Below are 14,688 nucleotides of genomic sequence, written 5' to 3' on the forward strand. Positions count from 1 at the left end.
GAAACCGAAGATATGTACATTTCCTTGAACATGTATTCGCATTACCTGTTCAAGTTAGAAACCGCAAATAATGGAACGCGTTCTTTGAAACTAGGGACGAGCATTTAGCATCCGTGGATAGACACGTACAGTATCTCGGAACACAGAAGGTGAACGTAGGTGGGCCCGTTGCAGATTCCGATACAGTTATACCGTTCTATGTGCAAAGAAATGAAAGGTTCTGGAGCGCGATGCATCTAAAGGATTCGAGAGGAGAAGGCACCTCGAGAACGCGATAAAAATGTCCCTCGACAGAGAAGAAACACGCGAATGAAAAAAGACGGTTGAAACGATGGTAGACGCGTGATAGGGTTGTAATAACTGTTCGTTGCCATACAGTTCAACCTCGTGATACCTTCCTTCCCCTCTGGCTTTCTTTCTTCTTTTTCGTCTTCATCTGGCGCCCGAACGTCGAACGGCGTGAATCTTTGCTCGTGTTGCGTAGCCGCAACGATCTGTGAGACCGAATTGCGAGATTAGATGCAAGTAAGAGAATCGTTATACATATATATAATGGGAAAGGAAACGATGCCTTTAAACAGTTTAAACAGACCGATTACGTTTAACCGTCTCGTCGCGCCGCGTTTACGGCCCTGATTCGAATTCTTTATTTATGCTGCAAGAACAAGAACGCGGATAGTACGTAAGAAAACGTTCTTTTTGTGAGAAATTCTCTTCTTCTTTCTCTCTATCCAACTCGACCCTTACCGAATAAATGATGAACGATCTGCAGGCAGAGATAAGAGAAAACGTAAAGAGTAAAATTTGCTGATTAGAAATATAAAATATAAAAGATAAAGGAAGAAAGATATAGTCGATACGAAATGCTAAAAGTGATTTCATGAGATGCGAAAGATTAGTATCACGGAATAGAAAATAAAAGTAAAAGAGCGAAAAATTTGCTTTGCTTTTTAGATTTGATATTTGAATGCACATAGCATTGATATGCAAAGTATATACGAATGCCTATATAGTACATGCGGCTGAACTGCGCGGACTAAAAAGAAAGTAATCGTTTTTGAACATCGACGAATTTATAGAAATCGATGAGAAAGAAAACAAACAGATGCTCTATTAAACGATCTTCCTGCGAGAAGGTGAAGCAACGATCGAAATCGAAGGTAGGGAGCAACGAGACAGAAGAGAGGGACATCAAGGAACGGAAAGTGAGAGAGAACTTACAGGCTGTGCTACTCTTCATGATCGAGGGACACCTCTCTTTATCCCCATTCTCTGTAGAGTTGGTTAAAGTTAAAACGCTTCTCTTTCAGTTGTCGCTCGCCAACGTAGCGTTTCGCGCGGTGTCACGCACGCCTCTCGGCGATTTCGACGAGCTGCTCGTGTTTCGCGCACGAGCAAGCACGTGTTTCGTCCTCTGCGAATGCATTTCCACGGATTTCTTCCTGCCCGATTCCACCGGTTAATCAATCGCGTTTTACCGTGTCGCGTACTTCCGTTTTTCGTTTCTCTCTCGTTCGCTTTCAGCTCCTGCTTTTCGCCCGAAAATCGATCGATTACCAAAAGTGAAAGCAACGGATGAGATTTTTGTTTCGATACGTGTTGGCCGTGTTTCCGTTTTAAGTTTGTCGAGCTCCACGAGAATCTAAAACGCATCACTGAATCCGGTAAGTTGACCGTCGAATTTTTCGTAACAATGTATCTCGGTGATATCGATATGCCACTTACGATTAAAAAGCTTCTTCGACAGTGCCGAATAAGATAATCGATATGTTGGGTAAACATAATTTTTAGCGTCGAATTAACCTCATAATGTAGCGGTATTCCAGGTGCTCGATGTGAAAACGAGACATACTCGAAGCGATGCTCGATATTTCTGTTTATTTAGAAAAATTTCTCACGCACTTTTATGTCTCTACGGCCACGTATGTCAAGGTACTGCATCTCAACATGTAGGAGCATACATATGTTTCTGTTCAACTTTAAGTTCAACAGAAAGAAACAAAGAGTTAAAGTTCAATTTCACTCACTGTTCTCACGAATTGCAAATTTTATCATACGTATCTTATACGTTTATCCTGCGAACCCCTCGTTTCTAATACGAAGCAAGTTAACGAGAAATATTTACAGACATTGTGAACAGGTTCTAATCCACGTTCCAGACTAACTCGTATACCCTTGAATCATCGAATATTTCAGATTAGCAACAGCCCAAAAACATTCAGCCTCGGAAAAACTAGCATTTTTGTAATCACATCGGAAACTATCATTAACAGAGGATGTACCATACTAGTGTCTTTTATTTAATTAATCGCTAACACAATAAAAGAGAATAGTACCTTGAAAACGATAATGAAATTGATAGGTTGAATTTAATAAGTGTATAAGAACGAAAAGGAAAGCAAAACTATCCGTTTTAACAAACCGGACAGTGGGAGCACGATTTATTTTTAGGTGAAAGCACAGTTTACATACTCGATTTCGAAGAAAGCGATTCGATGAGCGAAAGTGACGGACGGTCAAACTTGTTCGACTATGGTCGAATTTTATCGGTTCCCCAGTAAATCAACGGAGTCATTATCGCTTTTGCATCTCACAGGCATCTTCGGAAGACACGTGGTACACGCGCGCGAATCCCATTCTCGTATGAACAATTGCGTGGCCACGCATACGCCGACGCGTTCGCATAATTTTCTTTCATAAAGATATTAGACGACACTGACTGTCATTTGAAGTATACATATATATTTTTAAACGGATATACAAATGTTATCATCGCATTTTATTCATTTTCACGGCTAGTTAAAATTATTTCAAATAAAACACGTGCTTTGAATGTACATTTCAGATTTATCGTTCGTGCGTTTATTGCATCTACTACTTGCCTCGATTACTCTTTTAATTCATCGTTAGCAACATTTGTAAATTATGAACACGCGCTTTAACGTTTTGTCTTTAGCCATTTTTCTTTTCTTTTCTTTTTTTTTGTTGTAAGAACGTGTTATATAACTTTAGCGAATACATATATATCTGGTAAATAATATATTTAATTGTACAGTAAATGTAATTTTTTAATTTTGTGCTAATATGTGTAATATATATGTGCCTTACATTATAACGTATAATGTGGTTATTTTAATGTTAAGATGCTTTCCATAAATGAATGAAATATGATGTAAAAAATTGTATTACCTTATATAAATGAAATTTATCTTTTTTATATACCGTGCATATAAATATATAATATATGAACATTTATGTATTCGTAAATAATTCATTTTATTATATATAGATATCACGAAGTGCAATAAACATATGTTTCCTGAGTGAACTATAAATATAACATAACTTATAATTTATATTTTATTTACGTATATTATTATAGTAAACAAGTTAATATATACATATAATCGTTATCATTATTTAGACATTACTGGGTACATTACTGGAAAGGTATAACATATGTATGTAAGTACACATGTTTATAAAAAAAAAACACAGTTTATAAGATAGAACGCGTTAAACAATTCAAATGAAAAAGTATAAGTAAAGCGAAATCAGATTTATGTAAAACTTATTGCGAGAAAAAACGTTGGCAGGAAATTTTTATTTTCAATGACATAATTTTAGCGAATGTCTGTTCAAGTAGAATAAGGAGGGTCTTAGAATCAAGGATACAATCGTAGTTCTCCGAATGTTAAAAACAAATTGTCGAGATATTTTCAGAAGCAAATAGATGAACGTGTTTTTAAGTTTCCATGAACTTGGATAGCCTAGCTTAAAATACTACGATCCTGCTTACGAAGTATGGTTTTATGTCTCGTATAATAAAATAAAGCGACTGATGTTGCGTATGGGATCAAGTAAATATAACGCGAAAGTAAAGTAAATGTCAAGCAAGTCGATTAAAGTAAATACACTTGAAGTTCCGAATATAAATATTATATATATATATCAATTAATTTTTATGACATTATTTCATGCAAAGCGAAAGTAAAGTAAATGTCAAGTATTCAATTAAAGTGAATGCACTTGAAGTTCTTGATAGAAATATTATACTAATAAATTAATTTTTATGGCATTCTTTTATTGTTCGATAATTAATGTTTCCCTTATGAAATTTTCAATCAAAAATTGACATATTTTCTTTATCGCTACTAAGTAATGGTTTGTAGTAACTCTTTTCTTATTACTTTACGCGTGCACTATGTCAACATTAAAAATCTTACATTTACAACATATTTCCTATTCATATTCATATTTTTAACCATATTACACGAAACTCGTTCGATTACCTTGAAATAAATTTTCTCGGTACTGTTTAATATATATATTCAATATGTATATCACGCAGAAGTGGGCGACCAGATATTTGTTCGAAACTCCATTTTTGAGAAAATGGAATTAGAAAAGAAGAGACTAAGAGATTTAATTCTTATCTAGACACGATCAAACTTCATTTATTCGTAAACGAGATCTTGCAAGAAAAAATGTGATTTATTTTCTATCTATTGATTATTTACACATTATACATGCAGTTGGATATTAACCAAATTTACGTACATGTACACACTTAACAAATTCTCAAACTCAATTTTCTCAAGGACGAAGCGTTTCATAAGAAAATCGTATCCCACATTTTCGACTTATTTCGACTTGTTTTCGCGTAGACTCACTCTATTGTCTATTGAACCATAAATCGTGATTAATGGAAGGGAATGAAAGTGACTTGTTATTATGGATAGGTGTATTGACGTAATTCCAACGTCGTGATATGACGTATTATTATCAGATTAGGACATTGATTTGGTTTTATAAATTGATACTGCTAATTGTACGTCATAAATATCATTTGTCTCATCATGTTACTTCTCGACAAGTATCATCGCTATACAGTTATTTATTTTACTTAAAGTCGCATCAGCTACTATGGTCATCAGCGATTATTTTTATTCCAATGATATATTATTTCTATTTTATATTTCGCTGAAGTTATATTTAATATATAATGTTATTAAGATATATAGAGGTACTAACACTGACATTATCTTGGATCAGTATCTGTGTATTTACCATGCCATAATTTACGTATAATTGATTATCGATTAAAATAATATTTTAATTCTACTCTATATTTGGATTAACGGGATAAAAGATCGCGTATGTTTGTGTATTCTCTACAAAATTTACAGTTTGGAATTAAACTTGTAATTACTCAAATTTCTCAAATGCTTCACGCAATGACGTTTGTAGCAACGTTATTTCCTTCGAAGAAATAGTCTAAATTATTAAAAATCTAGATACTTCAAAACACAATGTCGTCAATTGCAAGCCAATTAGAAAGGCACGCGGTTTGTACTCAATATCCATGACTACATTGTCTTTTGAGACTTGTCGTATTATGAGTAACGCTGCGTAACCTGTTCATTAGATAGGTCTCACCTCAGGTAATTTGAGTACTTTGAGTTGTTTCTACCGCGGTATATGCTAATTTAAGATCGTGATACGTCGATATTTGAAAATTATGATTATGATATATTAAAAATTTGGATATATTAAAATACCCATTATATTATATTATTATATTATATTATATTGTGTAATATCTATAAAATATTATATGTAATAAAATATCTATTGAAAACAGTATATATCCTGTTTATACTATATATTAAATATTAATTATAATATATTATATTATACGTATATACAGGGTGGTTAGTAACTGGTGGTGCAAGCGGAAAGGGGGTGATTCTACGCGAAAAAAGAAGTCGAAAATATAGAATAAAAATTTTTCGTTTGAGGCTTTGTTTTCGAGAAAATCAATTTTGAATTTTTGCTCGGTACGCGTACGGTACATTATTACGGATCTCACTGTAGATCGTTGTCTCGATGGAAAAATTAAAAAAAAAAAATTTTATTCTATATTTTCGACTTCTTTTTTCGCGTAGAATCATCCTCTTTCCGCTTGTACCACCAGTTACCAACCACCCTGTATATTAAATTTCTTTGTCGTATAGTAACAACTAAGAAAACATTAATAATCGCTATTATTAGGTATCATTTTATTTCTATCTTGCATATTTTCTATCAATATATAAATATTCCTCTTTCTTTACTAATTCTTTACAAATTATTAACACACGCAATGAAAGAATATTATTGATATTAATTAATTAAAGACGACTTTGTAATACGTGCAAAATACACATATTTGTATGCAACCGATTTCTTTGAGTGAATTCTAAAAAGTTGTTCGAAAAATATAATTTTTATAGCTTTTGTTATAGCATAATTTTGTCACTGTCGTTAAAGTGGCATGTCTAATAAAGCATCGTGAGCAAGGCAAATAAGTAATTCTTTGTATCGTTAACCTACATATTTCCATAATTGACATTTATAATATTTTTCATAAAAAATCAAATTATTATGGTACTATACGACATTCTGTTACGAAATTGTTATATTTTTCCATCCAGCTTGATTTTCATGACCATTCCGTTTTCTTGTCCTTCGCTAATGATCATCCTGTATTTCAATCTTTCTTACGCTTGAAACAATTTTTCACCATTATGCTTTATATTTTCCTTAAACAATTTAAAGGTAGAAATCACCGGTGTACGTTTACCAGTGGTATTTTCAATGAAATGTTACACAATACATTTATTTATTCCCTGCATGAAAAATTGTGGACTTACGCTTGATAATGGTTCACGCTTCGGTGAGCGATACATTCGCCAAATATTGATATTTCTTTGTCATTTCAGGTCGATCTCGCGGCAACACAAGCATCACGTGAGAAAAAAGAGGAAGGAAGAAGCCATTAATCTTCGCCGAATAATCTTAATCGCGTTATCTAGAAAAATTTTAACATTTCAAGTTGCGAATGATCAACCTATATTTCAAGTATCGACTATGTTGTCTGATTTCGTAAAAAGGATAGCGTTAAAAATGTCAGTGAAATTGAAGCGTGTTTAAAGGAATTTTTCGAAGGTGATATAACACTTTTAAGGAAAGATTATAGCTGAATTTCGATGAAATCGATCGCTGAAATATTTAACGTACAGTTCATTTGAGATCTTGAACAGTAATCACGAAATTCTTCGTTCCTGGTTGATCATGAAGTTTATGGTAATGAGACGTGATTTTGTACACGATCAAAATCACGATCATCAAAGCTGAAAGTGTAAAACTGAAAATTCACAATCGAAGGACGTGACTTTGTATTTCCTTCTAAAGTGTCGTCTTGATTCTACGGTAAGTTGAGATATATTGAATATACATTTGAATAAATAATTTTATTATTTTGACCTTGAAAATTTAATTATATTTTTGTACACTTCTTTCTCGAATTTGATTTTCTGCAAATATTATATAATTTTATTATCGAAAATTCTGCACATTTTAACGTTTTTATTACATGCATTACTTTTAACGTTTAATATTTTAGTATCGTAGTATTATAGAAATATGGCTCACTCTATATAAATGAATACCTATTATAGTGTTCGTACATCAGCTGTTAAAAAGTAACAATAATATACGTATTCGACTTTAAATCGCGTTTTCAGCTTCGGTAACATGTTACAGAAATAAAAAGAGTCCGAACAAACTGTCGAATTAAATAAGAGCTGGAAGATTGTTTCAAAGCGATTGAGAGAGTTTCTTTGTTTGTTTGAAGAATAAAAGTAAAAATGTCACTGGTCAACTTTACCTTGCCGTATCAGTCGGCAACGCCTACTCCATTTTTCTACGGTGGACAAAACGGAGGACAGTCGACAGTGAACAACCTTCGTTTGAATGCTGTACTTCCGCCTGCGCCCGCTCCAAATTTTAATGACCAAGAACCTTTCCAAAACGAACCGTATATACCGCCCGCTGCTTATCAGCAGCAGCAGCAGCAACAGCAACAACAACAAAGACAACGTCAGTCGACCGTTAACCGACAAAGAAATACAAACACGTTCGTCGAAGATTCGTCTTTTTCATCGACACAGGACAGTCGATATGCGAATTACAATCAAGATTTTCGAAGAACGCAACCACGGCAACAGCAGCAACAAATGAGACCTCCTCCGTCGCTGTCACAACAACAGCAACGAGTTTCGGTAGAGAGGGATCAGGATAATTTTCGAACATCGAGAATGCCAGAACAGGAGAGCTATCCTGATAGACCTAATGGGTAACTTCGCAGGATTCATAATATTTTATTATATACATTTCGTTTAATCGATTTAATTGTAATCTCTCGTATTTGGTGATCTTTCGTTTAACTTTACCGTTATTAAGTTATTATCTACACTCTTCGTTGTCGGTGTGAGTGTATGTGGTCAACGATTTCTTAAATTTCGAAACAAAAAGGGGAAAAAGTGGTGTGAACACGCGGTCGCCAGTTGATGGAATTTTAATTTAACGAAAATGTAGAAATTTCGGTGTACGTTAAGGGAATCATAATTAAAAGAAAATTAATTAAATCGATTATATTGCACGGTGACGTATAATTCCATTCTTTTGAATTTCATATTTTTCCGTCAATTAATTAGATGGCAATACGTGTAATTAAACTCAATGTGCTATGTAGCGGAGTACACCAATATTTTCGTTTTAAAGCATCGTTTGTTGCCGAACCAGCGAAAGCATTTCGTATAGCAACCTTAATTGCTCTCGTAATTATTTATGTAACGATCAGCTGAATGCTCTCTTGTTGCTTGCCATGCATTCCTAATGAATTTCTGACGAATATCTGACTCGTGTGCTCGCCCGTCACTGTCGTTCCCTCGTCCGGTCAATTATGTCATCGATCCGTACATACGATATAGCTTCTTTCATCCTGCGTTACTCCAGATATGTATTATTAAATATGGAGCACAATTTTTTGTCAAACTTAATAACAATTATCGTAAAAGGATGTCATTTATAGTCCCTTTTTTCAACTCGGTAAACGCGGAAAGTACGCATTCCTGCTATCCTTTTAATCTTTTTTACCGGCATTAAGCTTGCATTCTTTTGTAATTTTCATGCTTCTTTTCATACTTTTACATTTTCTTATGTTTTATTTCGTATACAACTCAATAACTTTTCTCACTTACGTAATATTTTTTCATACACACACACGCACACGCACACGCACACGCACACGCACACGCACACGCACACGCACACGCACACGCACACGCACACGCACACGCACACGCACACGCACACGCACACACACACATATATATATATATCATAAGAATCTCTGAAAGGTTCGTCGAACCCGCTAATGTGTTAAAATTGCACATCAAATTTACTTCTTATATCGTAATTTATAATTATAATCCGATGAAAGTGCCAAGTATTTTGTTGTTCAATTTTTGTTTATTTTGTTAAAGGTATACGAGAGTTAACGGTGAAAGTGGACCTGGTACAAAAACTTCGATTCACGCTGTTTTAGACTATGATGACGACTTCGACGATTACTACGACGACAGAGACCCAGAGATACCAAGGGACGCTCACGTCACACCCATTCAAGGTCCAATCTTTTTAAAGAATGGTTCGGTCCCCGTAGTGCCACTGTATTCGTATCCTCAACTAAACAATGGTACATTTGTACAGATACCGGTAAGTTTGAAAACAACATCATGGCATATAATCATTTTGCATGCAATGCTTTAAAAACGTCTCTGGAGAATGAGAGACCTTCACTTAGCAACTCTGTTGCCAAGTAGAACAAGTATAAGGACATTCGATAATTAATCTTTCAAAATATTCATATGATCTCTGTTGAATTATTTACAATATTATATGTTATGATGACTTGAATGACGTCTTGTTACTGACACCTGTAAAAGTTTCTTACAAAAAATCTCCGGCGTTACAGACATGACGCTAATGAGGTCGTGTGTAATTTGGCTTTCTCCTCTTTAATTTTGTTTTTGTAAATGCTCTTTAAAATTCCCCGTGAACTTTCCTCGGTTAATGAAACAATGTAATTTTACAGCTTTAGACGGAGCTTTGAAACATGATATACTTTAATTTCGAATGCACGAACTGCATACACGTAGGTTTCGATAAAAGATAAATTAAGGTGTAAGCGAAAATCTGAATCGAAACAGTCGTAAAAGTACGAAGTATATCGTCGAAATGTAATTCGTACATTATGTCATACTATTTAATTGCGTATGAGGTTCATTGTGTTTAAAGTATTCGTAGCAGTTTATCAAAAAAGTATTTCAAGTTAATATGAACAGAGAATGTGTAGCGACTAAAAGAGAGATAAACGTAGCGTTACTTTAAAATATCTTTCCCTTATAAAAAATTCAGGTCATCTTGTGTTCTTTTACATAACACTGCATGCTCTTTTTCACTGCAAATTTTTTGATAATGTGTGTTACGTGTATGTGTTTATGTAGCGTGATATATTACAATATAATCTATAGAGTAATTTGTCCAACTTACGAACTACAATACAGTCATTCAGTTTGAAAAGGATTGACACCAAGTTGATATAGTACCAAATATTATGGATGAAACGAGTTCAACTAAATTCATATCCGAAAGAGCTTTAATAAAGAACTATAAAGGGTCAAAAATTCATCGTAAAGTAAGCTGAATTATATAATACTATTTGACCGTATGATTCTTTACAAGCATTGACTGATGAACGATTGATTACTTACTGATTAGAACTTACTGATTACTTACTGAATACATCTTTAAATGTGATACTACTAATGTTTTTAATTATCTAATTTTTATTTTACAATTATCTATAAGATTATTAGTAATAAGTACTGGACGAAATGCGTTTGATTTTCTCAATCACCCATTATTTTGTTCTTTTGATCCAGGATAGCTTAAAATTTCCTTCGTCAGACCAAATTGAATAAAAAACTAATTCTTCATGTAATTGTTCAAGTACAAAGCATAAAACACGAATCATTATTTTTGTAGAAACCAAAATATGTGACTGAAATATGTATAAGTGCGGAGCACAAATGAGTTGACACCTGAAGCCTGTTAATGGTGAAAATGATATTATTTCGTGAAGGAATAACAAGGCAGCGTCTTTCGTGTATTATTTAATTCTCATTTGTATTTTGATTTCCAAAATTTTATAGGACAAAGCGTGTTTGCATTTTTCTTACTACAGTATACAGTTGCTTTCAACTTTTTCTAAAAGTATTTGTCACAAATATAACGATGATGTAGTTGGTTTTCAGTTTTTACTGATTATTCAAACGTCTTCTTTATCGTTCTTTGATGATTTGGTATTTAATTACTCTTTATATGATTAAGAATATATTTACAATAATTATATCTTTCTGTACAGATAAATAGCTTTGTTTAAGTTGAAACCGTATAAAATATAATTATAAATTACAACGTATAATCATTAAACGTTACGAGACGCCGACTGTTTTAATATCATTTCGTTCATGCGATTCTTACGAATGCCGAGTGACAATGGTATGGTGTGACTCATAGGCTGTTGAGCGGAAGAATTCGTTGTGAGTAGAAAGTATACTGAGCTGTTCACGCACGAATTACGAGTATGGAATATATAAGTAGATTTCGTCAAGCTTAGACACAACTTTCAACAAATTTGTTAGATAATCGCGATCTCAGAATTAGGTCGCACGTTTGTCTAAACCTTCGTGACTAACGCGCTTTTCATAAATTCCAAATATCTGGCTCGTCAGCAGCTTACTAACTATTACTCGAAACGTTTCAAAAGTAACAAACTTTTAATTACACCTAGACGAAACGATTCAAACAATGGATTATCCATAATTAAAACTCAAAATCGTTCTTTACGATGAAAAGATCGTTCCGTCAGGAAGACGATGGATTTATTAAATAACGACAAAGCGTTTGCAGTTTATTAATTCAGAAATGTTTACCATGATCTCTGCTGGCAGTTCTTTGTACAATTTGTTCCTTGAGAACGTCGCAGTCCAAGACTCGTACTTGAAAAACCGTGACTTGTGTTCGAGGATCGTTTGAAAGGTGATCGAACGCGGCCGTGGCTACAGGAACATTCAAAGTCTATATCACTGGCGTGACATTTTCTTGGAAGCACCCATGACCCCAAATATCTTCCCTAGAATCTCGCAAATGTACGATCGGTCGAGTGCATGTACTTCGCTTACACCTGCCCAGCTGTTTTGCACGTATCTCCTCTTAGTTGTGTGGTCGTACATTTCTGCAAAATTGCGCACCGTGCAAAGAATTCCCTGGTGCGATACCAACTTTAAGGTCAATCGATGTACTGGCATTGAAACAGTAACCCCTTGACCCGACGTTCCGTTTCTTGTTAATTTGTTTAAATCGACAAACCAATTTATCATTACATATTTACTTGCGAAAGACAAACGGTAATTTTCCGTTATCTATTACCATGCCTTTGGATAAATTTATACTTCTTGTGAAATTGCTTGAAACTTTTATATACGAAATCAATATGAAATTACTTTAGACTACTAGATAAAATCAATACTATTACTAAGATAACACTACTACACAACACGCAGTAGATGAAATTTGAATTTACAAGCTTTCCGATTTCTAAATTTAATGTTACATCCTAAGGCGTCATTAAATGCTTGTTGTATTATTTAATAGTTTTATCGAGAATTGAACATTTTATTTAAAAATTTCTAATTATGTAAAGATATATACTATCTCATCTATATAATTGCGATCTGAAAAGACGACTTACATTAATTTTACTTAAGAATAGTTAATAGTGTATGACATAAGAAGAAAACAAATTTTGTTTTCAGATCATTAGTAATTATTAATAAAAATTATTATTACGTGCGCGAATGAAATTTTCTAGGCAACGATTCTCCAACAAATATCTGTCGTATAGAGATAGAACGGAACAATCTAATGATAAATCTCAGATCTCCATTGTTGGATATTGGGAAAAAATGTCGAGCTGGCAATCCGGTTTTTCCAGTCTATTCGAAATTAAAATCGAGCATGACTCTTATATGACGGAAGATACAAATATTTCTCTATATCCACGTTAACCGCGCTCTGTTAGTAGTTAATAGCTTTTTATCTGTAACAAACATTAATCTTCAGCCATTTTCAAACAGTAGTCTCTTTTACTTAAAGTAATGAACGTAGTAATTGCAAAATCGTTGTTACTTCACTCCTTGTTAACCGAATACGGTTTATATGACATATGAAATATGGAATTATATGAAATATGATTGAATACAAAGTCACTGCAGTGTACAAAGTCATCCTTTTACTAGTTTCCATAAATTATTACAATGGCATTTTGACCAGTTTTTCCTTCATATTATTCTCTATAATCAATCTTATTATTTATAACGAAGTATAAGCTAATACAATCGTCCTTTACGCCAAGTTTATGCTTCTCTGTTATGCTGTCCGCTATTACGCTTTGGCCTTGCAGAGGTACTAACATTTAGCCTACATAGTACGTGGAGCAATTCTGTAATGCATCCAGTATTTAGAAGATTAAGAGAAGATAATGCTCAATTACAAGTTGATCGTTTATTATACTCGAATCTCGTGATATATAATTAATCGTAATAACACGCAATAAATGTCAATACGATGTCTCTTTTCTTCTTTCTTTATTTTGTTTTTTTGCTTCGCATAAACGTGTTAAAATCGATTCGTGATCATCGATTGTGAAACGTAGCGATATAACGATGTAACGCTGTAACGACTCGCAGCTCGTATTACAGTTCGGAAGCGTTCTGGTCGATGTCCTCGGTCTGATCACTGAAAGTTAAAAAGAAATATGTTTAACCTTCCACGCTCATTCCACAGTTCCACATGATTCTTGCGTCGTTTTACGACTTTACGACTTCGTGCGGGCTGTTTTTGTCAGTCGCCGTAATTAAGGTATTCCACTTCATAAAAGTAAATTGACGGATTTAGCTCAGATATGCGGTTCATGAGTGAGATATGTAGTTATTGAAGATAAATTTAACACCGAAATTAAGTTCCTTGTTTGCAACTATGACTGACATAAATATTGTTCAGGTCTACTTTTAATCATTAGTAAATGCTTTTTTACATACGGTTCTGCTAGCTTGTATCTACTTAAATGTTTTCTTCCTTTTTTTAGCGAAAGCGGGACTATAATTTAATTGCGCGACCTTAGTTACGAATTTGTTACTTATACAAATTTTTTGTGTATATAGGTACAATATTATAGATAGATATATAGATATATAGAATAGACGTAGCTATTATATTATCCATTAAATAATATAGCAGTAAGATGTGTGTAATTTATCATTATTATTTATTTTATTTAAAGCCACGTAATTTGTTGTCCCGTCTTTGAACGGCTATTCACATTTATAGTAACTGTAAAATTGTAAAAGAAAAACTGTAAAATAAAAAGAAACCAAATCAGCTACTCGAATTGTGCAATTTTGCGTTATCTTTTAGTATGCGATTTATATAAAGTAAAATTATCATCGAGTTTGTCATATTGAAGTATTCCTGACTTACGAAGTAGCAAGCGAAATTGAAATTAGTGACCGGCAGCATTTCGAAATACGAATAGCTACCGATTTGTGTTAATGACAGAAATCGTTCAATCGACTCAAAACTAATGCGATTAAACTTAGAACGTGTTTCTAGTATTTGCTTCATCACTTGTCCAATATAAATGTCTTCATTCGAATGACGAAATATTATAATTAGTAC

General features: G+C 33.6%; 1 protein-coding gene across 1 annotated transcript in view; it reads left to right on the forward strand.

Annotated features, from left to right (window-relative positions):
* Nucleotides 1-1,069: 1,069 nt before the first annotated feature.
* Nucleotides 1,070-14,688, forward strand: part of LOC117243636 (protein spaetzle 3-like) — a 29,450-nt gene continuing 15,831 nt past the window's right edge. Inside the window, exons 1-4 of the mRNA XM_033511284.1 lie at nucleotides 1,070-1,664; nucleotides 6,765-7,254; nucleotides 7,679-8,179; nucleotides 9,372-9,603. Coding sequence (XP_033367175.1) covers nucleotides 7,692-8,179; nucleotides 9,372-9,603 — 720 coding nt within the window. The 5' untranslated portion in view covers nucleotides 1,070-1,664; nucleotides 6,765-7,254; nucleotides 7,679-7,691. The remainder of the gene's footprint in view (nucleotides 1,665-6,764; nucleotides 7,255-7,678; nucleotides 8,180-9,371; nucleotides 9,604-14,688) is intronic.

This window comes from Bombus vosnesenskii, unplaced genomic scaffold, assembly GCF_011952255.1.
Source record: "Bombus vosnesenskii isolate JDL3184/JDL3185 unplaced genomic scaffold, Bvos_JDL3184-5_v1.1 scf7180000013266, whole genome shotgun sequence".
Lineage (NCBI taxonomy): Eukaryota > Metazoa > Arthropoda > Insecta > Hymenoptera > Apidae > Bombus > Bombus vosnesenskii.